Source organism: Podospora anserina, chromosome 1 (genome assembly GCF_000226545.1).
Source record: "Podospora anserina S mat+ genomic DNA chromosome 1, supercontig 1".
NCBI lineage: Eukaryota > Fungi > Ascomycota > Sordariomycetes > Sordariales > Podosporaceae > Podospora > Podospora anserina.
Window position 1 is genome coordinate 250,938 of NW_001914859.1, and position 24,213 is coordinate 275,150.

Below are 24,213 nucleotides of genomic sequence, written 5' to 3' on the forward strand. Positions count from 1 at the left end.
AAAGAAGACATGAACCCCCTCCTCCACTCCTCCACCCCAAAACGTGCCCTGGTCAAAGTCTCCAAAAGATCTCCTGCAACCACAAATTCCTAATTAACCCCTCCCAGACCAATCCCCCTGTGGATTTTGTCCCTGCAAAAGGAAAGTGACAAAGTGACACCTGCACCTCCCAGGACCAGGTTCTGACAGCGAGCGTCGACGATCATCCCATGCCATCCATCCCCACGATTTTGACAATCCCACCTCACACGCACTTTCAGCCCAACAAGTCAACTGACACGTGGGTCGAAAGAAAAAAAGCAGTGTGCAAATCCAACACCGACTCTGCTCGCTTGACGGCGCGATAACCACCTATTTCTGGCCCAAACAAATCAACGAAAATTCAGCGAGTACTCCGAAGCACTGAGGAGTGTACTGTCTGAATCCCATTCAGCAGATGTCAAAAGTGGCGAGTGACAGTATGGCTGTTTTGAAGTAGCATAAGCACAGCTGTTTTTTGGTCACTTGCTTTTTTGGACCCATCTGACTGACTTTGACACCCACTCGTCAATGACGTTTATTTCTACAGAGACTCATTTCAAACGCCACGCCAGAAACAAGAAGCAAAAATAACAACACATCTCAACCCTCTCTTTTCCTCTGCCCACCATGATAAGGTATAATAATGGTACAAAAATCCATGCTATCCGCCCCCCAAAATTAACCTATGCTTAAAACACAATCAACCCTTCCTTGCTGATCAACCAAAAAACCCCATTTCCACTCCAACTTTTTATCGCCATGTATGTATGTACAGCAACAAAAGAAACGACAGAAAAAAAAAAACTTAATACTGATGATACCCAACCACCCCCATATGATGATGTTGTTCCCCATCATCCATAATCGCCGTGCTCGCTCCCCCCCACCCATTGTGATGATGAGTGTCATAAACATGATGATGCTGCATTAAACCCCCGTGATAATCCCCATTACTCGCGCTCGTGGTCCTCAAATCGGGAAGCAACAACCCATCCGGTGCGGTCCCCTGCCCGTACGCCAACCCGACATTCACCGGCTCGGGTGTCACCGGCTCGTCTGACGGCGCCCGAGTAGAAGCAGCAGACCGCTGAGAGTGAAGGTAGTACCCGTCCTGATGAGCTTGGTGGTGATAATCCAACTGTTGCTGCTGATCCACCCCCATCGCGGGCATGTCCACCTGCACCAACGGCCCAGCAGGATAAAACCCCAAGTGGCTCCCAGCGTAGGGTGATGTCTGCGGAGGAGGAGGGGGGTAGTACCCCACCGCCATGGCCGCCACCTGCGCCTGGGCCATGGCATGCGCAATGTTTTGAGCGTGGTTCCTCATGTTGGTCTGGGCATGTCGGGAAGCAGACGACAACGACGACGACGACGCGGTGCGGATTCTGCCGTTGTAGACTCCGGGTTTGTTACTGCCCCGATGACTACCAGATGACGACCGCCGGGAAAAGTCATCATACCGAAGGGAAGATGAAGACAGGGCACCGCTGCGTCGGGACTGGTTCCCCTTGCGGTAGCGGGTGGTGGATTGGACACCCTCGTGAATGGCCCAGGGCTCAAGGTACCACTCGGTAGATTTCTTTTGGTCGGCTGAAGTAGCAGCAGTAGCAGGAGAAGAAGACGAAGACAAAACAACCGGTTTGGTCTCTTCTTCTGGCTGCTTGTCGTCTGCTGTCGAGGGATCGCTCTGGCTGGCGGTGCTACATTTTCTCTCACGTTTGGTAAAAGCCTGCCAAGACAACTGTTAGCTGCTACCTAACCTGCAGATGTCCCAAAGAGGAAGCCAACATACCATGTTCATGCTCAGATTGTGCCGGATACTGTTCTGCCACCCCTTGGTATCATCCTTGCCCTTGTCCGTGTTGTCCCGGAACCACTGGTAGATCTCCTGCAGGGTCATGGCGTGGTTCGGCTTGCTCATAAAGGCGCGGTAAATGAGCTTTGCGTAGGGCTCTTCGTTTTTGTTGTTGTTGCTGCTGCTGTTGCTAGTGTTGTTGCCCGTCAAGCCCGAGTCGGATGCGCCACCCCCGCCGCCAGGAATTACCACTGCTGCTGCTGCTGCTGCTGCTGCTGCTACTGCTGCTGCTGCTGATGTTGGGCTCGGCGCGCTGCTGTCGATTTGACTCCCGTTACCCGTTCCGATCGGGGGCGGCGTGTGAGGTCCACCACCACCACCCATCAAGTCCTCCATCGTGCCCGGTAATGGCTGTTGCTGCGCGGCGGGTGTTGGACTTGGCAAACCCTCGTCGTAATCTGCCTTTAGACACAGAGTAGTGCTGCAGGGGGATAGCGCGCGAAGGCTTTCTGGTGTCGATACTTCGTTCTGATACTGCCTTGGGCACGGTTCTGTCTGGCTTCGCTGCAGAAAGCTGCCTTCTGCCCCGTCATAACTCTGCAGGGGAAGGTTGTAAGGAAGCCCATCAGCCGGGAAAGAAGTCAGCTCTGGGCCTTGTGGATAAGAAGGAACTAGTTGCTGTCTCGGATAGTGATCCCACGATACCGAGCGAATGTGTTCTGGAGGCGTCCAGCTACGCGAAGATGGAGGAGGGAGTCCGTCAGCTACCTGACCAGGCCGAGAGCTGTGCAGAGCGTAGTTGTCGAAATCGTCGCTTCCAGTTTGTGACCCTCTCATACAGGCGCTCCACATGGACGAAGAAGCTCCTTGGCGAGGAACTGAAGAGGGCATGAAAGCCCTCTGGCACTCGCCATCACGGATCCCCATTCCCATAACCAGCTGCCCATCAGCGTGGGCTGGATCAGGGGTCGTAGAGTTCGTCCGTGTTACTAGCTGCGGCGATGCCGTGTACATGGCTTCGACACTCGTCAGGGGCGACATGTGAGGAGGCGACTGCGATATCGATGGGTCTCTCTTCACGCTGGCAATAGACGACGTTACTGTAAAGGAAGAAGAAGGCGTGTTGTTGTTGTTGTTGTGGTACAGCTCTGGATCCATCACCGGCAGTTCTGGCGGTGTTGGAATGTTCGACAAGGAAGACTCTACGTCTCCGGTTCGAAATGGTGCGTACAGTGTCATGTGAGTTCGGAGGAAGAAAAAAAGAGGTCGAGGAAGACGGTTGTGGGGGAAGGGGGGACAATAAACGAGTTTGATATGGCAAAGGATTCGTAGGGCTGGAATGGACAAGCGCGAGGAATGGCGAGAGACGGACAGATGAGTGAAGATCAGTCTGGTGTTTGAGAAAGAGAGCAAGGTCGAGCAGTTGGTCCGCGATCAGCCGGAGGTGACCCCGGGTATTATGTGACCGTGGACGGTTGAGACCCAGAGCAGAGGACCACTGTCTCTCTCTCACTTGAAGAATGTATCTTGGTACCTCGCAGAGACAGTATCCCGGACAGTGGAGTCAAGATCTAGAAGACCAAGACGGGCAAAGATATAATAGTCAGAAAGAAAAGGAGGGGGAGGGGTGGAGGTAGAAGGGGACAATGACTTGACTACTAGCAAGTGACCAGGAAGCGGGTGCAAGGTAGGGGCCCCCTGCCAGCACACATTGTTTGGTAGACTAGGCCCTATACATCAGCATCCTCTGAGCAGACGGGGTGTGTGTGTACCCAGGTGCTGTACGTGGGGTGAAGGGGGAAATGGTATGTGTGTAGTATGCGGCTAGGTAAGTACCATCAGACTGCGAGTGTACTTCGGGGAAAAAGGTGTGGGTGGGTGGGGGGGGAGGGAGGAGTGAGTGTAACGTAGAGGGTTGCTTGTGTGTGCCCTGAGGCTGCAGGTGTGTGGGTAAGTTGTATGCTAAAAAGAGGAGCACGATGCAAACGAGCAGAAGTGTGGCTGTCTAGTAGAATTCCAAAGCTATATCGTACCCGTACAATACGAACACCAGGCACAAGTGTTGCCGTGGGGAGAGAGGGAGAGAGAGAGAGAGAGCGAGAGGCGTTGCTCCAGGAGGCCTGGGCCAGTAGCCTCATGGCCTATGTCTGCATTGGAGTCCAAAAAAACGGCAGCCAGAAAAGTGACAGATATCCGACAGGGGATCGACACGGCCGGCCCTGGCCCACCGAAAAAAGCAGGAAGCCGTAACTGCGTAGACACAAGACAGGCGAGACTCAAGGGCGGTGACGGGTGACGGGTGACAGGCGACAGGCGGCAAAGAAGAAAAGCTCACACAAACTTATTGTCTTTTCTTTTGTTCCCTTGCTGCAGCTTGTCGAGGTCGATAGTCGTTCGTGCATGATCCGGATGCCGTTCTGGTTTTCCCCGCTGGTTATGGACGACGACGACGACTGGGGAGTGAGCCATGCCAAACTCAGACCGAAAAGCCGTTCCATTCCGCCAGTCTGCCCCACGGTCCCTCCTACCACTTGACGGACAAGAGCAGTGGAAATGGCGGGAACATGAGAAAAAAAAAGAAAAAAGGACAAGGCCTTGCGGAAGGGTGCAGAGGTCACCGGCCCTCTCGCCATGGGGGGGACCAATCAACGATGCTGGCTCAAAACGGCTTTGGGCCAATTGGTTGAGCATGTCCAATGACAAACCCGGCCACTGCCTCAACAGGAGGCATTCTGCACCGTGCGATGGACGGCGATGGACGACCATGGGACCTGGCAACAATTTGTGGTTATGCAAAGCGCGTTTCAGTCTTCTAGAAGCTTTGGAGAAAGAGATGCAGGTTCATTTGCGCTGCCTTGTTGATGCTTGTCAGTCCTGGCAGCCAGCCGCTGAGCCAGGGCGCGAGAAGCCGTCTCCCCACGGAGTCAACAAGGACCTTTCCCGGGGGTCCATAACGTCCTCAGCGTCCCAAGCGTCCCGGGGCCATCTGTCGGTCTCCTCCGGTGCTGTCCATCTCTGACGCCCGTCTCCACGTACACGTGCGAAAGGCCCCAAAGGCCCATCTATCCCAGGCGCAGAGAAAGGCCTGCCAAGACGCAGTCACGGTCAAGTCTCGGTAGCGCAGGCGAGGGTTTTCCGAAAGGCGATCTGCTCAAGCGAACAAATGAGTGGCGCGATCATGTTCCACGCTCCGGATTCGGGAGGCGGCATCCTCAGACGTGACGGGGCAGGCCCCATGTCGGCGGAGATAATGGATATGATGACCTGGCCAGGTGGTGGTGTCACAAGAAAGAGTCAGGGGAGGTTGAAGAGTGCTGACGTTTGAGATTTTGCTGACTTCTTTTCTCGTGACTGCGGACAACAACAACTTGCTCTGAAATTGGCCGGATTTCCGGTCTTGTGCTGCAACATCGGCGGTGGATCTTACATGTCTGTCTGTCTCTCTGTGGTGGCCGACCCCACGGCGCCGGGGAAAAGGGGTCCCCTTTACGGGCCGATGTCGCCCATCGCCCTGGCCACCCTTCCTCTTACGGGCTATGATGATGCTAGGTAGGTATTGTCGATAATCTCCACGATGCGGCGGCAGGTGAGGGATGACCAGAGATTTGGCGTACACTATTTCCTATAATAAATCTTTGGTGGAACGTTAGTTGACCAAACAATGTGAGCGCACAATAGCGGTTCCTTCTGACATACCTTCTTGAACTGAAAGTGGAGCTGAAGAATGCCCTTGTCAACAAACCAGAGATGTCAGCATCGCGCTCGTAACACAGAGGAGGACGCATAAGGGAGATCAAAATGAAGCCTGGGCGAATTGGCTAGGGGAGGCTGACTATGACCGAGGGCGTGTCTAACGTCAACTGCTGTTGCGCGGCGCACATTTGCCTTCCTAGGCAGATGATTACCCAGTTGGGCCGTCGAGACCTGGGTCGCGCCTTACACCACACCACCACCACAAGCGGCACAGCATAGCGTTCCCCTGCCAAGCAGCGCCATAATGTGTTGCACAGGTCACAGACATATGTACATACCTTGTCAAAGCTGCTCTTGAAGCCACGCTCCTTCTTGGCGCTGTAGTCCCATTCGCGGTCGACGATGCGGAAGGCGATATCCTCGTAGGGCGGGCCGGCGATGAAACGAATGAGACAGGTGTCTTCGGACCCTGCGGGGGCTAGAGACTCTCCCTTTCTACGGCCGTGTTCCCGGATGATCTTGAATGTCGGTGCTTTGGTCTTGTCGATGAGGTCGGGGTAGAAGATGTTGAACTTGTAGCCCTGAACCACCTTGGGAGGGGGGTGGTCGTGGTCGTAGTGTGTCTGGTTGTACTTGTTCCACTCGTATCCCATCTGCACGCGGTTGAAGTAGCGCGGCTTTCGCGGCCGATACTTGTCCGCCCAGAGAGGCTTCGAGATTCCTGGCACCTCTTCCTCTGCCGTGAAGATCTCCTCGCCCTCGCTGATCCCCTTTGCAACCTCGCGGTCATACAAGGCCTTGGTCGCCTGAGAGAAGTCTTCGGTGCCGACAACAGCGAAGCGAGCAGTTCCCGGGGGTGGAGCACTGGATGAACCGGCACTGGCGCTGGCACTGGCACTGGCACTGGCACTGGCCATCACAGCTGCCGATGGTCTGGATGCCGGCTTAGAGGAAGAACCGGCCGATCCCAACGCCGGCGCCGCCCCGGCGTAGCCATCGGAAGCCTCTAATTCCCTGGCCTTTTCCAGGTCACGGGTCTTGAGCAAGCCGACCCGGGCCGCCTTGATTTCTTCGCATATGCTCTTGAGAGTAGCCTTGGCCTTGTAAACCAAGAGACTCTTGAGGAGCTGTTCCCAATAGTCCGTGTCGATGGGCTCGTTGGACTGCAGCTTGGCCCTGATCTGCTTCTCGAGCGCCTCCAGCTGGGCCAGCGGCTTGGGACCTAGGATTCGGTCCACATCCGACGCCACCGAGGTCACAGCTCTTCCCTCGGGACCCTGTGGCTTCAGTTTCTGACGGCGGTCGGCGCACAGGGCGAGCAGCGCTGTCCAGTATTCCTTGTTCTTCTTGTTGCACTCGAGAGTGTGGTAGGACCTGATGTCTTCGTCGAGCTCCCTGAGCTGCGCCTCACCAAGACTTTCGAGGACGGCTTCGGGACCGAGAATGCTGATTTCGGCATCGGCATCATGGTCGTCAAAGATATCGCGGTCCGTGTCGATGAAGCGGAGGTTGAAGGCGAGATGGTCGATGGGTTTGGCTCGGTGCTCCCGGACGCGGATGTCGGCCTTCTTCTTTGCCTGGCTGAGGACGAACTTGTCCTCGTCTGCTACGAACTGCTCGGACTGCTGGTCTTGGGTCAGGTACCGTCCAGAAGCAGCAGCAGCAGCAGCAGCACTGTTTGCCCCGGTGCTCTTGGAAGGCGGCGGGCGGTGTGTTTTGGAAATACGGTTGGACGAGTCGAATCGAGGACCCGTGATGTCTCTGTCCCTCTCTCTGTCCCCGTCTCTTCCTCCTCCCGCTACTCTTCGGTCTCTGGCGTCCCTGTCGCCCTGAAGTGGCGACTTCCAGCCGTTGATCATTGCTTGTCTCCCGGGATCCATGTTTGTCGGGCCGCCGCGGTGTGTGGTGGTGCAGGTTGTCGATGTTTCTTTTTTTGTCAAATAACGTGCTTGTATGGTCCCTGGCCGCCGGTAGCTGCTGTGATACCAGTGGAAAATGAATGGAATGTCGTCGTGCTACACACAGTCTTGGGTTCTGGGGATCGCCGACCTGAGCCGGGCGCTGTTGAAAAGAAAAAGGGCAGAGATGGATGGATGGGAAAGTTGGAAGTCAGGAGGAGGCTGCAGCTGGCTTGCGGCACTGCGACAAGTGAAACCTTGCTTGCAGACTGGCTGCCAAGACACTATCGTCAGCTCGCCTTGCCCTGGAGCCCTGTAGTCCAGGTAGGTGTTATCGATAAGCCCTGCCCTGTTGCTGCTGTTCAGCTGTCTCAGCTGCTGTTGTGCTGGGGCATAGCTGCCGTGGGGGGGTGGGTAATTTGACAGCAGATGCCGGAGCTTTGCCGGCGTCCCTCGTTGTCAATTGTGCCTTTGTGCTGCGTTCCATCTGCAGCAGTCACAGTTGAAGCTGTCGCAAGCAACACCTCTCAGACGGAACGGGGGCATCACCAACGAAACTGGACGCGCCAACGCCGGGCTCAGGCACAGCACACAGCATCTTCCATACCGTTGTTATCGATATCTAGCGCGTCTTATCAGCTCTCCACCAGTGCCTATCCCGAATACCTCCCTACCCACCTACCGTAGCTACGTTAGCTACCTGAACTGCCCTGTCCTCCCTCGAATGCGATTCTATACTCGAGAACATATACATCTCCCGTGATCCCATAACCATGCCACCGTGAATCGAGGAAAAGCCCCCCATTGCCATGTACCACAACCAGGGCAAAATCATGCGCAAGCTACTCAGCAAACATGCGACAGACTCGCGCGAGTCCACGGCCTCGGCGACTGTCACCAGCTCTCCCTCCAATAACTACCGACCAATCGCCCCCCAAAATGTCAGCTACAACACGGGTGCACCCCTGTCCTGCCTGGACCAGTCGCCTGACGGGAGAAGCGCTGTCCTGGCCAGCCACCATGTGCTGAAGCTGATCAAGCTCGACGGTGGACTTCGGGTACAAGAGGAAGTCGACTTGCGCGCAATCCTGACCTCGCAGCCTGCGCACCGTAACAATGTCCCTACTGGTGCCGTGGCCGACCAGTTGTCTATCCAGGATGTTAAGTGGGGGAGTGTTATCAACAGGGAGGTCCTCTTCACGGCCTGCACCAGCGGCATCATCTTTCAGTACGATGTGAACCGGGCCAAGGCTACTAGGGTCGGCGCGCCTCTTGAATTCATCCAGATGCGGGAGGACTCTCGCCAGGTCAACTCTCTCGACTTGAATCCCCATCACTCTTCATGGCTCTTGTCTGGAAGTCAGGACGGTCTGTTGCGGTGCTTCGATGTGCGCACGCCTGTTAACACCAGGACGTGGCCAACATACCGTGCTCTCCAGTCCTTCAAGTCACACGCGGATGGTGTCAGGCATGTCCAGTGGTCGCCCAAGGACGGCTTCCTATTTGCCTGCGGGACAGAGCAAGGGATGGTGCTGAAGTGGGACATGCGGAAACCAAGCTCCCCTATTCTGAGGATCAATGCCCACGAAAAGGCCTGTACTTCGATTGCATGGCACCAGGATGGCACCCATCTTGTCAGTGCTGGGCTGGACAGCAAGTGCAACATCTGGGACATGTCCAAGACGGATAAGAGACAGAAGCCAAAGTATGTTATATCAACACCTGCCCCCGTTGGCTCACTGGCATGGCGGCCTGGCCAATGGTCAGCAACAGCACAGGGCAAGCGGGCCTCGCAGCTCGCAGTGTCCTACGATGAAAGCGGCATGAAGCGGTTTGGCATGAATTCAGTTCACATCTGGGACCTCGCTCGCCCTACCATGCCCTACAAAGAAATCCAGAGGTTCGACTACGCACCCAACTCCATTCTCTGGCACGACCAATACCTCCTCTGGACCGCTGGCCGTGACGGCTTCCACCAGTGTGACGTCTCCTTTGCGCCCAAGGTCATGGACCGCCAAACAATGTCGGCCTTTGCCTTTTCCTCACAAGGCGAGGTCGCCATGTGCTTGGACGAGCGACCTATGCCCACCCGCCCCCGACCCAACATTGTTCACCATGACAATGCTTCCACTCACGGAACACCATCTTACAGCTCGAGCCCCACTACTCCAAGATTCAGCGTCAGTCGCAGTGATTCCGAGGATGACGCTGTTGGCAGCTTCTTGGGCCCCAGGCAGCCAGGCAACGGCAGCCGCAAACGCAGAGCGAGCATGCGATCTGCGAATACCCTCAGCACCACACCACCTGTTGGGCCTGCCATGGGCGAGACACTGTCACTGGAAGACACGATCAAAGTGACGGGTACATACCAGCCAAATCAAGCCATGGCCATCGGCACATATCTGGGCCCTACCAATGCTGAGGTAGATGTCTATCTCAGCCTCAACTACCTCCAGGCCATCCATCTAGAGCTACCTTACAAACCCGGTGGGCCGCCTTTGCCAGAGCGGATGACGACCATCTTGGACCACTTTGCCAAAGCTGCTGCAAGAGTTAGGCTTTCAAGACTGTCACACACCTGGATGAACCTCCTCTTCCTGATCAAGCTTCTCCTCGAGCGTCGCGCACAGTACCACCTCGAGTTTCGGATGGACAAGTACCAAAACTCAACCATCAAAAAGAAAGATGCGGCTAGACATCGGTCACTGGGCCAGCTCCGTGCCGAACCACCCAGCTTTGGGATCGGCGGGGAAGCAAGCGCACGGAAGATGGCCTCTCTGGCAAGTTTCGACCGGGTCCTTCATCCACGATCACTTTTATCTGAAGAGCTCGAAAGCACCTCCAATCAACCTACCCCGCTGGCTCGCCCGGTTCCCGATACACAAGTTATCCAGATTGATGACAATGGGCGCAAGAAGCTCACACCCATCATCGAACCAGAGAGCTTCACGCTGCCTCCGGCGGCCCATTCTCGCACCCTCGAGCCCAGGTCCCGACTAGATTCAGTGCCCCTGTCGGTCACCAGTCATGACAGTGAGGCCACCAATGCCAGCACCGAGGGCTACGACTTTTATGACGCCGAGGCCCTCAGTAAGGCCATTGACGTGCCCACGAGACCCAAGCTGACCAAAGTCATAGACTTTCGAGAGCCCGGCTCGCCCAGCCGTGTTCGAAAGCCGCCCGTTTTGCGACATGATTCGGATGATAGTTTCACCCGACTCTTTTCCGTCTCGGACGAAAGCAGGGAGGCGACTGGCGTTGTCCGGACCTCGGACAGCGACACTCCGTCGCAGGTCATGAGGGAGGCCATTGTGGCCGCCATTCGGCGCGACCAGCCAAGTGCCAGCGGAAGCGGAAGCGAAGACGGCGAATACGAAAGCCGCATCCGTGGCAAACAGATCGCTGCCGGAAGCTCGCCTGGCCGTCATCTAGAGCGGCAATTGCTTCAGCGTACCGAGACTGACATGACATCGTACACTGCCTTTACCGATGAGCACCACGCCATCACCCAGACCACCACCGACAGCTTCGAGTCGCGCTTCCCGTCACAGACAACGGATAGCGGCTTTGGCATGGACTCTCCAGTCCGACAGAGCGGTATTGAGTCTCCTGGGCAGCCACAGGGGCTGCTGTCTGTCGAGGCTGACTGGTCCCCCGAAGATGATTTGTCCCCCCATATTGTAGAGACGGATTACCTCCACTGGCCCGGCGACCCAAGCTACCCGCACTTGCTCTGGTCCTCAAATGGATCATTTGGGACTGGTGAAACCCTAATCCAACCCGAGCAGCAGATTGCAGCCACGCTGGCCTACGAAGTTCGCAAGACAGCCCGTGACGCGGCCGCCATCATCCTGTTGTTCAAGCCCCTACTTGCGCCTGATGTCCTTGACTCTTTTCAAGCGGCAGCTATCCTCAAGCAACACCACCAGCGTCTGATGAAGCTCCAGGCTTTTACCGAGGCGGCTCTCATGCGCAAAATGTGTATGAAGGGATGGCCTGGAGGGGTGCTGTCCAACTGGGGCGAGAACCACCCGAATGTCATTAGCCCGGCTCAACGAGGTGTCCAGGTTGGCCTCCTTTGTTCCAGCTGCCGGAAGCCGAGAGAGATTGACCGATCCGAGGGGTCAAATGAGACCATCTGGATGTGTGAACGTTGTAAGGCCAGCATGGCCCCTTGTGCTGTCTGTCAACAGCGTGATATCGCTCCCACGCCCGGCTCGCGGGGCAATATGAAGGAAGGTGATGAGGAGGAGCCGGTGTTGGCTACCTGGTGGATTTGTCCTGGCTGCGGTCACGGTGGACATTCTAGCTGCCTCCAGCTTTGGCATGAAGGGTTTGAGAACGAATGCAGTTCCACCGACCCGGATATTCTTGCCGGGTTCCAGAGTGATGGTTATTGTCCCATGGATGGGTGTGGACACACATGTCTGCCCGGAAAGGGAAGGCTCGAGACAGCTGCGGCCAGGACAGAAGAGGTTGGTCGGGCGGCAGCGAGGGAGGCAACGCGCAATGCAACCAGCATGAAGGCGTCTGCAGACACGGAGAGCATAGTGGGCGGTCTCCAAGGCCACCATCATCCTCACCCACCTCACCAGTACCGCACCACGGGAAGCGGCAAGATCTTGGATGACCAGCACCACCAGTACCCTCACTATCCTTCCCACGGGGTCAATATTTCGAATGATGAGCACAGCGTACCCCAAAGCAGGGCGGTAGAGAGCGTTAGGGAGTCTCTGGCCAGCATGGGCATCTCTTCTCATTCTCATGGCGGCAGCAGCAGCACAAGACACAGCACGCCAGGAGCCAGCATCTTGAGCTCGAGCCCGGGCAGCAGGTCGGCAATGATGGCTGCTGCTGATAGGGCGAGTGGCGGTCACGGTGGTGGGGATGGCAGGGAGCGGAGGAAGAGCGTCAAGTTTGTTGCGCAGGAGGATACCAAGCATTGATGATTATCAGGATGATATCAGGAGTTATTTGCGTGGCTTGTGACTTGATTGGTGGTTTTGGGAGGATTAGGAGGGGTTGTGTCACTTTGAGATTTCCATCAGGGGAGATAACAGAGTGTGGCTTTTGTCGTCAGAAGAACTTTTGTATGTACTGTACTGTATATAGGCGACCTGTAAGATACCATCAACCATCAAATCACAGCTGCAGGTTGGCTTCTTTGCTTCGGCTCTTCCTTCCGGGTTACCTGGCAGCACACCCTCTTGTGACTTGAAGCTTCCGTGCCAAGCCAATACCCATGACGACAGACCTCGCCTTGACATGCACGATCGGCACATTTTGCAGCAGAATGGGGGGGTTTGAGTAATTCAGCATTGACATGGCTGAGGTGTTGGTGCTCCGGTTACATTGTTCTTGATATCATGCTCGGGATTATCCTTAAAGGGGATAAGAAGGCGGCTTGTGTAACCTTGGAGTGGGCTTCGCCAAGGGGGGGAGGGTACAAATAATGGAATTTGGGGTTATGCCTGAGGGTAGTGTTGCTGTAGATGAAATGGGTATAAGAGGCCTTGTTTCTCACTGATCATGGCCTTCTTCCGGGGTGTCTTCAGACAAGCATACCTCAGTCGATACACAGTCACCATGTCAGGCATTCCAGTCTTTTTGTATGTCATTCCCTGCCCTCTGACCAGCGTTGTCTGACATGTTGTAGCATTGGTGCCTCGGGGCACATTGGTGCTGCTGTTCTCCAGGCCCTACATGCTGCTCACCCTGAGCTGCCGATCCGGGCTCTTGTCCGTCAGCAGGAAGATGTGGACCACCTAGACTCCCTTTACCAGGGCTCTGTCGCGTCCGTCCTGGGGACTCTTGAGGACGTAGGAATCGTCGCTGAAGAGGCCGCAAGGGCCCAGCTTGTTATCAGTATGCTTTTACTCCTTTACCACATTTCCATAAGACCACAATACCCCTTTAACACAATACCACATTACCACATTACCACATTACCACATTACCACATCACCACATCACCACATTACCACATTACCACATTCCCCTCCCTCTTTTTCTCCATCTCCCTCTGTCATTCCAAACAGGCAGCTAACAAACACCCCCAGATTGCGCCCCCGACTTCGCCCTCCCCTTACCCACCCTCCTCCCCTCCCTATCATCCAACCCCCACCCCCAAACCTTCCTCCTCCAAACCTCGGGCGCAGCCCGCATCTGGCCTCCGCCCTCAGGCCTAACCCCCCACCCCAAGATCTGGTCCGACCTCACCGACCTCTCCTCCCTCCCCACCGACACCACCCACGCCGCCCAGGACATCACCGTCTCGACCTTTCCCGGCATCAACACCGCCATCATCTCCCCTACTTTTGTCATTGGGAAATCCCCCAGTGTGAGACACAAGCATCCGATTATCTTTCCCGACCTGATGCACGTCACTCGTCAACAAGGGCAGGCGTTTGTTGTCGAACAAGGAAAAAACCTCACCACATTTGTTGACACGGAGGAGCTGGCCGGGCTGTATGTTTTGCTCGTTGGGGATGCCCTGCGCTGTATCAGAGGAGAAAAACAGGTGGATGAGAATATCTGGGGAGAAAAGGGGTATTTCTTCGCGGGGGGGTGGGAGGTGAGCATGAGGGAGTTTATCGTTGATTGGTTGCTTCCTGTTTTGGAGGGGAATGAAACGAGCAAAACGTGGTTGAGGAATCAGGAGGGGAAAGGGGTCAAGGAGTTGGGGTTGGGGGAGGTGGTGGGGAGTATACTGGGGCGGTTTGAAGGCCAGGAGGGGGAGGCGTGGAGTAGGCATATTGCTGAGGGGTTTGGGACGAGCATGAGGATTAGGGGGGATAGGGGGAAACGGTACCTTGGGTGGGAACCGACGGGGAGGGTCAAGTTGGGGGAGGCGGTGGAGGCGGTGGTGAGGTATTTTGAGGAGAGGGAGAAGTCAATTACTGAGTTGTAGAGGTAAGGTAACTAATGATATCTAAGCTGCTCTCTGGCGATACCTTCTGCTCTCTTGTTAGCAACCACATGTCCTGAAAGCGAGTGGGTAGAAATGAAACTCGCCTCCTGACCTGTTTCTTAGTCACCACATGATGCTCCCTCCACAAAGCCTCGTTCGACCTCTCAAACTTTGGGACCACCGTCGTCTTTACCACGCCACTTGCACCATCATCACCTGTCTCTTTCGCTCCCTTGACCCAGAGGTCCTTTTCAGTCGTCCCAGGAGACCCTGATAGCACGATATGAGTGACGTCGGGTAGCTGATCAGGGCAGTTGTGCTCGTTCTCGCACATGATGCAGGAGTCTTTGCAATCTTCCATGCAGGGGAGACGGCACTCGAGATGGTCTCCGCAGATAGGCTGACACCAGTCGATAACGTAATCGCGGGCGCACTGGCTCATCTGCGCGTGGGCGGCCAGGCCAGTGAGTGTGAGGAGGAGGGTGAACGAGAGTTGCATTATGGATATGTGATGATGTTTTGTGGTGAGTGTTTTGTTTTGCAGACAAGCTGCCGTTGAAGGGTTGCGTAACATGACTAGCAGTTTCCCTTTCTTGCCCCTTCTTGCAAAATAATTATCTGGGGAGGAGGTGCTACCCTGGAAAGACATATGGCCGTGGCTCATGTTTGAGTTTGAACCGCACAATCTGGATTCACCCATAAGATTGAATCAAGGATAATCACCTTTAAAAGATAGTTAACAGACCTTTAAAATAGTTAAGAGGCCTATTAAATCTACTTCCGCCGCTTCTGCCATCTTAACACCAAAAAAGAAAACTCTTTCGACCACTTAGTGTCATAACTTCAATCACACACCACTCATACCCACTAATTGTTGCAGTGAAGAAATCCATTATCGTTGTGGACATGGTCAGCTGAAGATTAGTTAGCAAAGAACATCAGACAAAGAGCTCCAATTCCACTTGCTCAAATAAACATTGGACGAAATCCAGCTGCCGTCTAGAGCTCGACAACGAACCCACATCACCGCAACCAAGCCATCAATTCTGAACCCGGGGTTTGACAGATCACACGAGTGCTGATATCCACCGCTACCGGAGCCGTACTAGATCAGCACCGAGACAAAAAGGAGGTGGACATGGCTCAATCTTACCCCTTTCGATATTTTAGGACCCCATTGGAGTTGACATAGCACTTGCCCAGGTCCAGGCTCCGAGCCGGGACCCATTCTCCACTGTGCAGTCTGCAGCTGCCGCACTGGAGAATATTCTTATCGTTTGACTTTAGGCCACAGTCTTTGCAGGAGTTGAGGAAAGTGGCTGTTGTTGTGGTTCCCATTGCAAGGAAAGACAGGGCGATGGTGAGGATGCGCATTTTGAAGTGCAGATGGCAGACTGTTAAAGCCAAGGCTTGATAGTGGCGGGTAGGAGCGATCTAGTGAGGACAGTGTAAGAGGCAAAATGGGAAAGGGCATGGGACCAAAAGCCTTTTAATAACGTATATTATAAGCGAGTCGTACATATAAGCGAGTCGTACATATAAGCGAGTCGTACAGTCTCCACCACCCTACAACAACTATCCTCAATTGCAACATAACAACACTAGAAACCAACTATAATTACATCAGAAACAGCCGAATCAGACGATTCTACAGCCTCCTAGCAAGTACGTGCATTATAGCCAGGCTTACCGCATACACTGCAGCACCGAACCTTCGTACGACCCCCCCCTACACCACTACCATCCGGCTATGTTTCTTCTGTTACCTCCCCACCCACGGCCTTCTGGTCCAGTAGATCCTTCGCATCTTGTATGGCAAGTGATCCTCCGAGCTGTACGCGTGTTCTTTTCGCTCTCCGGCGCTTGCTTAGTGCCTCGTTCGCCTTGCGGAGCGAAGATACCTCTGACTGAAGGAGAGCCACTTGGTGCATTACAGCCATTGTACCCTTAGTAAGCTGGTCTACTGCAGCTAACATTGAAGTCGGGGAGCTATTTTGATGGTTAGTAATGCGAGTCTTAATGAGCGTTGACTGTAAGTTGGCTTCTCGGGGGTTTGTGGTGTCTGGAACACCCAAGGTTGTGGAGTGCCGGGCCGTGAGGTCGGGGGTATTGGCGTACGAAGCTTTACATCCAGCTTAGAAAACACCCTCTCTGGATCGTACGGCGTAAGGCCAGCACTTGTAAAGCCACCCCGTATATTTTTCTCTGTTATGGAGGTAAAAAGGGCCTCCCGGAAGGCACAGAGGAACTCGACCTTACTTACGTGGTTGATATGCACGCGTATCAAGTCCTCGATCTGGCGACCGTACGCCTGTTTTAGCGACCGAAAGCAGCTAACATCGAGTGGCTAGAGGATGTGAGAGGAATGTGGAAGCATGCAGAGCGTAATAATATTATTCTGCTAGCAGTAGCGCTCGAATCCGGTCGAGTGGTGGCTTTCGTGGCCGTCGAGGATCAACAACCGGTATTTGCCCTTTGTACGGGACGTTGTGTGATAGTCAAAGTGCTTGATCCAATCTAGGCCTACCGCATTGGTAGTCCAGCCATTATCGGTGGTTACGATGCGCCAGTCGGCCGGGAGGTTGCACTCGGTATACTAGTTGGCGAGGTGGTACTGCGCGGCTAAGATAATAAAGGGAGGGATAGCCCAGCCGAGGGCATTGACTCCCTGAATCACGGTTGCCCATTTACGGTTGCCAGGCTAGGCTAGTTTTGCCTTTCTAAGGCCGTCCGAGGTCGTAAACACTATGCCCGCGAAGATAATGCCCATTAATAAACCCAGTCTCGTCGAAGTTGTAGATATTGTTATCTACAATACCGTACTTGGCCTTAGTGTTCCGTACGAGCGCAAACCACTCGGCAATAACCTTTGGATCCTCGCACTTGGCCCTCTAGTAATCGTATCTACGCGTAAAACGCGTACGGAGCTGTGGCTGACGTTTAACGAAGTTGTGTGCCCAGAGCTTGCCAACAGGGGGCGCGTCGCGTACACGTAGCAGTTGGTTGGCCATATCTTCCACACCACGCAATCTTGGTGGAAAAGCTCGCGTACATAGCTCAATAATGTATTGAACAATAGCATCCTCTTCGGATTGAGTGAGCTTCTTCGATTTGGGCGTGGTATCGCGTCGTGCAGGCCGGCCGGCGCGTCGGTCACGGAGGGTTGAGAATGGTATGTTATATAGCTTTGCTGCGGCCCGGAGGCTTAATTTCGGAGTCTTTTGAATAGCTTCAAGAGCTAAGATTATCCTGGCTTCATTTAAGGTAGGAGGCATGTTGGGTTGTAGAGAAAGTTGATGTTGAGTGTAGGAGGACGCGTCGCGGTCGAAAAGTGACCGGCCCACTTATATGACCGACTCGCTTATAAAGTACGTTACCAGTCGAAGGCGCTTCTGAGCAATCCTGGTTTGGTACGGTTAAACAGTGTACAATAAATGGCTTGTTTCAATTACAATAGTTAAAAATACCAACGAATGTGACTTGAATTGCATACTGCGGAACTATCTATGTATATCGACCAGTTCCTCCGTATATATATCCCAGTGGATCACCTGGATCACCATGCCAAGCGTGATCCTATATCACTTCTCCCAGCGTAGGCTCACCATGGATCACGGTGCCAAGAGTGATCCTGGATTGCTCCTGTCACCTTAGGATCACTTGGATCACCACGCTCCTGCGCTCCCAGGCGCTCCATTTCCTATTGGTTCCTTTAACAATTGGCTGGGCACGTCCCGTGCCCCGCATACTGTTCAACCTGCCTGTTGGTTTAACTGTGACACCTCTCGACGGGACATTCCTCTGGGAAGTGTCCTTGGGCCTCATCGAGCTCCCAAGGGGAGTCTCCCTGGGAGCCTCCCATCAAGACCCTCCTACTGGAAGGTCACAACAAATATACTGCGCCGATAGCTATTTAAGCCTATATTCTACAGGCTTCATTAACACTTATTTCAACATTATTTTCAATTATTTAAAAAATGATATATATAATAAAGCCTAAAATATTAAGATTCAAAATAGTCATTTAATTTAATTAATAATCTTTAATAGCCTCGAAGTCTTTAGTTAAAAAAAAATCTAAAAATATAAGTAGGTCCGCACGATGTATATTTATATATGACCTAATAGCCCGTAGCTTATAGCCTCAGGCTATTACCAAAATCTTTCATGTATCCAGTTAGCCAATGCCGTTCCTTTAAAAGCCGCAAAGCACTTAATTACCTACCTTACTTCCCACTACTAGCCCTCGACGTACAGGAAGATAACAGAAGGACCGTGGTGTGGCCGATTGGTCAGTTGACGTGTGACAACCAGAACCTGTATTGGCAATTGTTGGTTGTGGGAGGATTGAAAAGTACCGGCAGGGCCACGCGCATCCGCCAACCCAGCTAACCATTGGGCTTTGAGAGATTCTACGGTCTGCGGGATGACCGACGAAGCTTTCGTGAAAGTTGATCAACTGCTTCTTTGTGCCTCTTGGACTTGGCGGCTTCTGACTTCTTGATGCGTTCAAAGATGTGATCCAAAGTCAGATGATTGTCCTTGAAAGAAAGGCCGCTTTCCGGGTCAATGGGTTCCAGCCCATGCTGCACAGCATCGAAACAAGGCACCGTCTTGCTGATGAGATTCAGCTGCCGCGCTGCACGCCTTTCCAGTCGCTTCGCTTGCTTTGCTTGGTGCGCGATTGTACTGATAGAATGGGTGAAAGATTTCTTCATCTTCTGTTTTCCCGTCACGTTGGCCATCCAATCCACCACGGAACCCCCCTGAGTAAGATCGACCTGCTTCCAGTAGCCGTCAGGATTCCTTGGGATGTCACCAAAAAACCACCTCGTCTTGCCTCCTTGCACGGCGTAAAGAAACTCCATGTCCACCCAGGGGTTGCTGGGTGCGATCGTACCGAGTGCGTTATAAAGTTGACCCGGTAGCAAGAGCGAGGACCATTCTCTCTCGATGTGTTGGCAAAAGAGCAAATCATCATATCGCACGCAGACGATGAATAGACCACAGTGCAAGGGATCGGAACGATGAAAGCCGCGGAGGAACTCACCAAGATTTACCAATCTTCTGGCCTGTTTATCTTCTTCCTGGTAAAACAGGGCTTCGAAGTCTTGACGTACGTCGTAAGCCGTGTTGAAGTCCATCGATAAGATCTTTACTTTCTGATCCAGAAATTCGAAGGCATCAGGCGTGGCCGAAAAGAGTCTATGGATGTCGAAGAATGCCGAAAGACAAAGCAGTGAGCAAAACGGAAAGCGATATCATGATCTTCCCCACCGCTGGAGAAGATGCCTGCGGCTGCAATGCCTCGTAGTAGGTCTTCCTCCACGTGCATGGGAACGGCGGCTGATTGAGCCTCGTTCAAGAAGTCACGAGCATCCAACATGAAGCGACAGAATGCGCCACGGTCCATTTTCCATTTCCCGTTGTTTGACATACCCGGCAAACTATCTTGCACCTGGAGTTGAGTCTTGCGATCGAATTCATGGCTTAAGCGAGCAAGAGTGTCGCTCTCAGGAGCCGAGAAGACAGAAATTCCTCTCTGCAACATGTCCCCAGCCAGCCACATGGTCCAGTCGGCAATAACATAGTCCTTCATCGAGCAATCAGTCCCGTTTCGACTGCCGCATTGGCAATGGGGTGGCCGGGCTTCTGCACGACGGAACCTTCTCTTCGTCGCAATGCATAGAATAGAGCTTTTCCAAGAGCGAAAGACACGACAAATCTCCAGAAGGGTACAAATCGGCCGCCACTTCCACTTCAATATCCTTGGCGAGTTGAATAGCTGTGTTTGATGCCACCGCGACCGACGTGAGATGCGCATCACCTTTGAGATGCGAGGTTCAAAGACTGGCGACATAGTCGCGAAGGATCGTGGCAGTAGCGTGAATCGAGGCGAACAGGATAAATGTGTCGAGATCAGATTGGTTGTCTTTGGCTTCGTATTGAACCTCCGTTGCGGGCTCCTGCTCATCGTCTTGATGTTCTGGAGAAACACTGACGGGACTCGCGGTCTTTTCTAAACCGGAATCAGACGTTTGAGAGACTGTTAGACCCTCGTACCGATTGGAAGACGTGGCATTGCTTCGCGATAGCCTGAGACTTCCCACCTTGGAAGCGACATCCTCCGTGTTTTGGTCGGCCCCTGGCGGTGCTTGTACAGTCTCAAGAACATCACGAACTTGCTCAAGATCCCAAATAAACGTGGCATGTCCATCGTTGTCCTTGGATTTTGAAATCCTCGCCCAGATTGTCAAAAACATGGTCCGAGTTTTGATGGCATCGCGAAGAGCCGAGCGGATAACGTCAAGCGGTGCAATAAATTGAGAAATGTCGCAGCCCGCGCCTTTGTCTTGAGAATCAGCGATGGCCTTAGCCATGGGGACAAAATCTCTCGTCTTCGGAATAAACTTGGTAACAGTCGAGCTGTCATGCTCTTTGAATAGGTGCCTGAGTATCTTCCCAGCCTCTGCGAGCCAGGTGGTGACAATTTCGGTATCCCTCTTGAACTGTACATTGTAAGGAGGTAAAGTTTGGAGTTTGATATCCATGTTGCCCTGTCATAGAGCAACCCAAAGGGGAAAGTCGACCTTCGGTAAACTGGACGATGGTGGTCTTCATGTAGCATGACATATGCGCAAAGTTGATTGTTGCTGGAAACGGTGACTCATAAGTTGTCACAATCTGGCATGCCGTGATGGTGTTTGCGCCTTTCATCGGCGGCGTGGTCACAGATATGACTCTCTGCTCACCATCACAAATAACTCAATACCTGTCATCAAACATTGCATGCTCAGTTTCATGGTCTACCCAAAATTATAGACATGTAGTTCGTTGAACAGAAAACATGATGGCCAGCCGCCTCTTCAGTATTTTCTTCCGCGCAACGGGTCATCCATGTACAAATCCGCATGCACATCCTCCTCGGCCTCGGTCGGCCGTCCTCCTGCCTCTCCAGCCCCCATCAGAATGGTCTGATGCATTCCCTGTGGAAGAGGATCGATGTCACCTCTGTCCGCAGCCACGTTGGCCTCGCTTTGCGTCGGGTTGACCTTGACCTCGCTGCCAAAGACTTGGGATTCGTCAAACTCATAGTCGCTATTGGGAGTCTGGCCGTGATAGATCACGGTAGAGTAGAAAGAGCGTGCTCGTTCGTCAATGGGAGAGGCAGCAGACGAAGGGAAATGGCGGTTGGCGGTAGTACCGGTTGTATGTGTCGACGGCCCAAAGATGGATCTGTTGGAGGTGAACTCCATGTGTTGAGCCTGCTGATCCGAGGTCCGATTCAGACACGAGGCCGCCGATTTGGCACCCTGGCGAGCCCCTTTGGCGCGGGAGGCATATGGCCTGATGCCTAGGGTCACAGTTCTCGAGACGGCGGGTTTCATTCTGATGGCGGCATGCATGACAGTGAATACAATTAGGTATATGCAACAACTAGTTGGCTGCTAAAGGGGAAAAGAAAAGATTGTTTGCCGAGGTTCCTTGGCCTTCAAGTATCATGTCTTGCAAAGCTTCAGGACTCCTCGTCCGTCCATGTGTGAGCGCGGGGCTGCATGCCGTGACGTCGACTTGACAGAGGGCTCGGCCAATCCCCGGCAACGTTGTCTGTGCGGCTCGGTCGTTTTTTGTCGGCATCATGTCACCATGATCTGGTCGTGAAGCCGAGCATTTTCGATATGAAAACAAGCACTCATTCACTGCCGGGGTTGTATCGGGAGAAGCCGGCCGAACCCCGCATCCACTTGCAATGGTCGGCAGAGAGTTGTGTTGATGTCCTGATATTAACGGCGCAGCTACAGCGGGAACCTGGAATGGTGTGCTTGGTTTTTTGTCTGCTGGATAGTAGTGACCTCAGATAGAGGGGCTTCGAAAGACTTCTCAACACCGGTATACAGGGTGTCACCAGTCTTCTGGTAACCGTTTCCATCTCTGTGGAACCAAGCTCGAAGTGCCGAAGCCATGTTTCATGCGCACCGGATCACGGAACCGCCGGCAAGCAAAAGCGGTCTTTAGCTCGCCATGTTTCCAGATATGCCTGTCCAATCTGACCAACCAAGAACTCCTCATCCTGCTGGGTGAAAATTCACATCGACCGCGGACCATAGAAAAGACTTGGGCGTCGCGCGTGTAACGTGGATATGCACAGATCTTCAGGGGCCTCAAATGCGGGGCCGGAGCTGTGCTGGGCAGCGATCGGCACCAGGTCCCTGAGATCGGCCCGGCGATCGCCTCTCGGCAAGGGACGAGCGAGTGAGGAGCGCGTTAAGGTGTCACCGTGTTGCCCTTGGGAATGGTTACGCCAGGGAGATGAAACGCGATGGCCCTCTCTTGCCCAGACAAATGAAGTCATTCCCAGGGACCGAAGCCAGGGAGTCTTGCGTGGGGTTGGTGTTGGATACACGCAGGGCTGATCGCATGCCAACTTGCGAGATTCCCATCTGAAAAGTCTGATATGCCCCCATACTTTGGGTCTCTCTGCTCTTTCTGGCCAAAACAACCACCGGAAACACTCGCAGCAAAGAACGACCATGTCGGCCACAGTCCTCATCGGGCAGGCTCCCACCAATCTTGGCCCACTGACCACAACATTCACACCACCGCCAGAATGCACAGTAGCAGTTGGCGCAGGAAGGGGCGGGTTCCTTGGGGACTTGTTCGGGGGAGGGGATGACAAGAGTATTGCATATCTGGGACAAGCATGCTCTCGAAATCGAGCTGTCGATGATACAGCATGTTGGCCAGCGACCTCAGAGGGCGCAGAGTCAAAGAAAGCGCCATTGAACGGGTGGGGCTTCTACTCGCCGGGCCTGCATTGCCCAGTGGGTTATGCGACTGCTTGTGCGGCAACAGGTGGAAGTGGTGGGGGGTCTGGATGGCCGGTCCAATTCAGGCTTCTCGCCGGAGAAATTGCTGTTGGCTGTTGCCCCAGGTTAGTATTCACACAGAGAATATTGGTATCAGCATGACTGACCTGGATAGTGGGTATGGTTGTGCCAATATCAACGGGCAAACATGCACCCTGGTGGTGACATCGTCGACTATTCCAACAGTCACCTGCGATGGCAGCAAAAGCCAAAACTTTGGCTTTCAAACCGTCCCAGACCCTGAAGCATCCATCACAGCATTCAGCATGTTTGCCCCCATGGTTCAGATCAACTGGCAGAGCAGCGATCGGCCAGCCACCACCACATCATCTACCGGCACTGGGTCAACAGCGCCCTCCACCAGACCAACAACATCAAACCCCCTAGCCTCGGCATCTGGCACCAAAGTCATTGACACAGAGGACGAATCTGCCGAAGAGACGCTTGTGCTCGATGATAATTCCCAGGCGACTGGGACAGGAAGGGTGCCAACAAGGACGCTTGGAGCTCCGGGATTGGCTTCGGATGCAGCTGATGCAAGCTCTGACGAAGATAGCGAAGGGTTGTCATCGAACCTCAAGGTTGGACTTGGTGTAGTGGGAGCTTCCGTGGTGCTGTTGGCTTTGGTAATTGGGCTGTTTTGGTGCTGGAGGAAACGAAAGAATGCTGCAGAAGAGCAGGAGCTCGATCGGCTGTATGGACAAAAGACTGCGACAGGTTCGACCAGTGATTTGACCAGAAGCGACGAGATTCCTGGCTGGTGTCGAGGACAGCGTTTGGCAACGCCGAAGCCATTTTTCAGGGAAAGTCTGCGAGAGATGAGGATGCCGGCAGAGCCATATCAACATGGAGGGTCGCCATATTTTCGGGACCCAGGATATCGTGTATAAGTTTCATGTAGACCTCGCAGGTTAAGTCGTTGCAATGCAATGCCATCTCATTCAAAAGAACAAAGTGATTGAACCATTGCCAAGGCAGACATGTAGGGCTGCACGGACCATCTCTAGCACGTGCGTCATCGCCAGTGGG

At 53.8% G+C, this 24,213-nt stretch overlaps 7 protein-coding genes across 7 annotated transcripts; 3 read left to right on the forward strand and 4 right to left on the reverse strand.

Annotated features, from left to right (window-relative positions):
* Window positions 1-826: 826 nt before the first annotated feature.
* PODANS_1_230 (uncharacterized protein) lies at window positions 827-3,055 on the reverse strand (the record flags this gene model as incomplete). The annotated part of the gene is made up of 2 exons (XM_001912219.1): window positions 827-1,750; window positions 1,814-3,055. 2 exons carry the CDS (start codon window positions 3,053-3,055, stop codon window positions 827-829), a joined length of 2,166 nt encoding a protein of 721 aa, XP_001912254.1.
* A 2,376-nt stretch (window positions 3,056-5,431) lies between these two features.
* On the reverse strand, window positions 5,432-7,389 carry PODANS_1_220 (uncharacterized protein; the record flags this gene model as incomplete). The annotated part of the gene is made up of 2 exons (XM_001912220.1): window positions 5,432-5,545; window positions 5,650-7,389. The coding sequence occupies 2 exons, from the start codon at window positions 7,387-7,389 to the stop codon at window positions 5,432-5,434; spliced, it is 1,854 nt and encodes a 617-aa protein (XP_001912255.1).
* Window positions 7,390-8,216: 827 nt separating this feature from the next.
* On the forward strand, window positions 8,217-12,353 carry PODANS_1_210 (uncharacterized protein; the record flags this gene model as incomplete). The annotated part of the gene is made up of 1 exon (XM_001912221.1): window positions 8,217-12,353. The coding sequence occupies one exon, from the start codon at window positions 8,217-8,219 to the stop codon at window positions 12,351-12,353; it is 4,137 nt and encodes a 1,378-aa protein (XP_001912256.1).
* A 640-nt stretch (window positions 12,354-12,993) lies between these two features.
* Window positions 12,994-14,317, forward strand: PODANS_1_206 (uncharacterized protein; the record flags this gene model as incomplete). The annotated part of the gene is made up of 3 exons (XM_001912222.1): window positions 12,994-13,016; window positions 13,064-13,272; window positions 13,467-14,317. 3 exons carry the CDS (start codon window positions 12,994-12,996, stop codon window positions 14,315-14,317), a joined length of 1,083 nt encoding a protein of 360 aa, XP_001912257.1.
* A 4,412-nt stretch (window positions 14,318-18,729) lies between these two features.
* PODANS_1_205 (uncharacterized protein) lies at window positions 18,730-19,461 on the reverse strand (the record flags this gene model as incomplete). Its single annotated transcript, XM_001912223.1, has 1 exon — window positions 18,730-19,461. One exon carries the CDS (start codon window positions 19,459-19,461, stop codon window positions 18,730-18,732), a length of 732 nt encoding a protein of 243 aa, XP_001912258.1.
* A 1,722-nt stretch (window positions 19,462-21,183) lies between these two features.
* Window positions 21,184-21,723, reverse strand: PODANS_1_200 (uncharacterized protein; the record flags this gene model as incomplete). Its single annotated transcript, XM_001912224.1, has 1 exon — window positions 21,184-21,723. One exon carries the CDS (start codon window positions 21,721-21,723, stop codon window positions 21,184-21,186), a length of 540 nt encoding a protein of 179 aa, XP_001912259.1.
* A 1,125-nt stretch (window positions 21,724-22,848) lies between these two features.
* PODANS_1_190 (uncharacterized protein) lies at window positions 22,849-24,074 on the forward strand (the record flags this gene model as incomplete). Its single annotated transcript, XM_001912225.1, has 2 exons — window positions 22,849-22,996; window positions 23,083-24,074. The coding sequence occupies 2 exons, from the start codon at window positions 22,849-22,851 to the stop codon at window positions 24,072-24,074; spliced, it is 1,140 nt and encodes a 379-aa protein (XP_001912260.1).
* Between the last annotated feature and the right edge of the window lie 139 nt (window positions 24,075-24,213).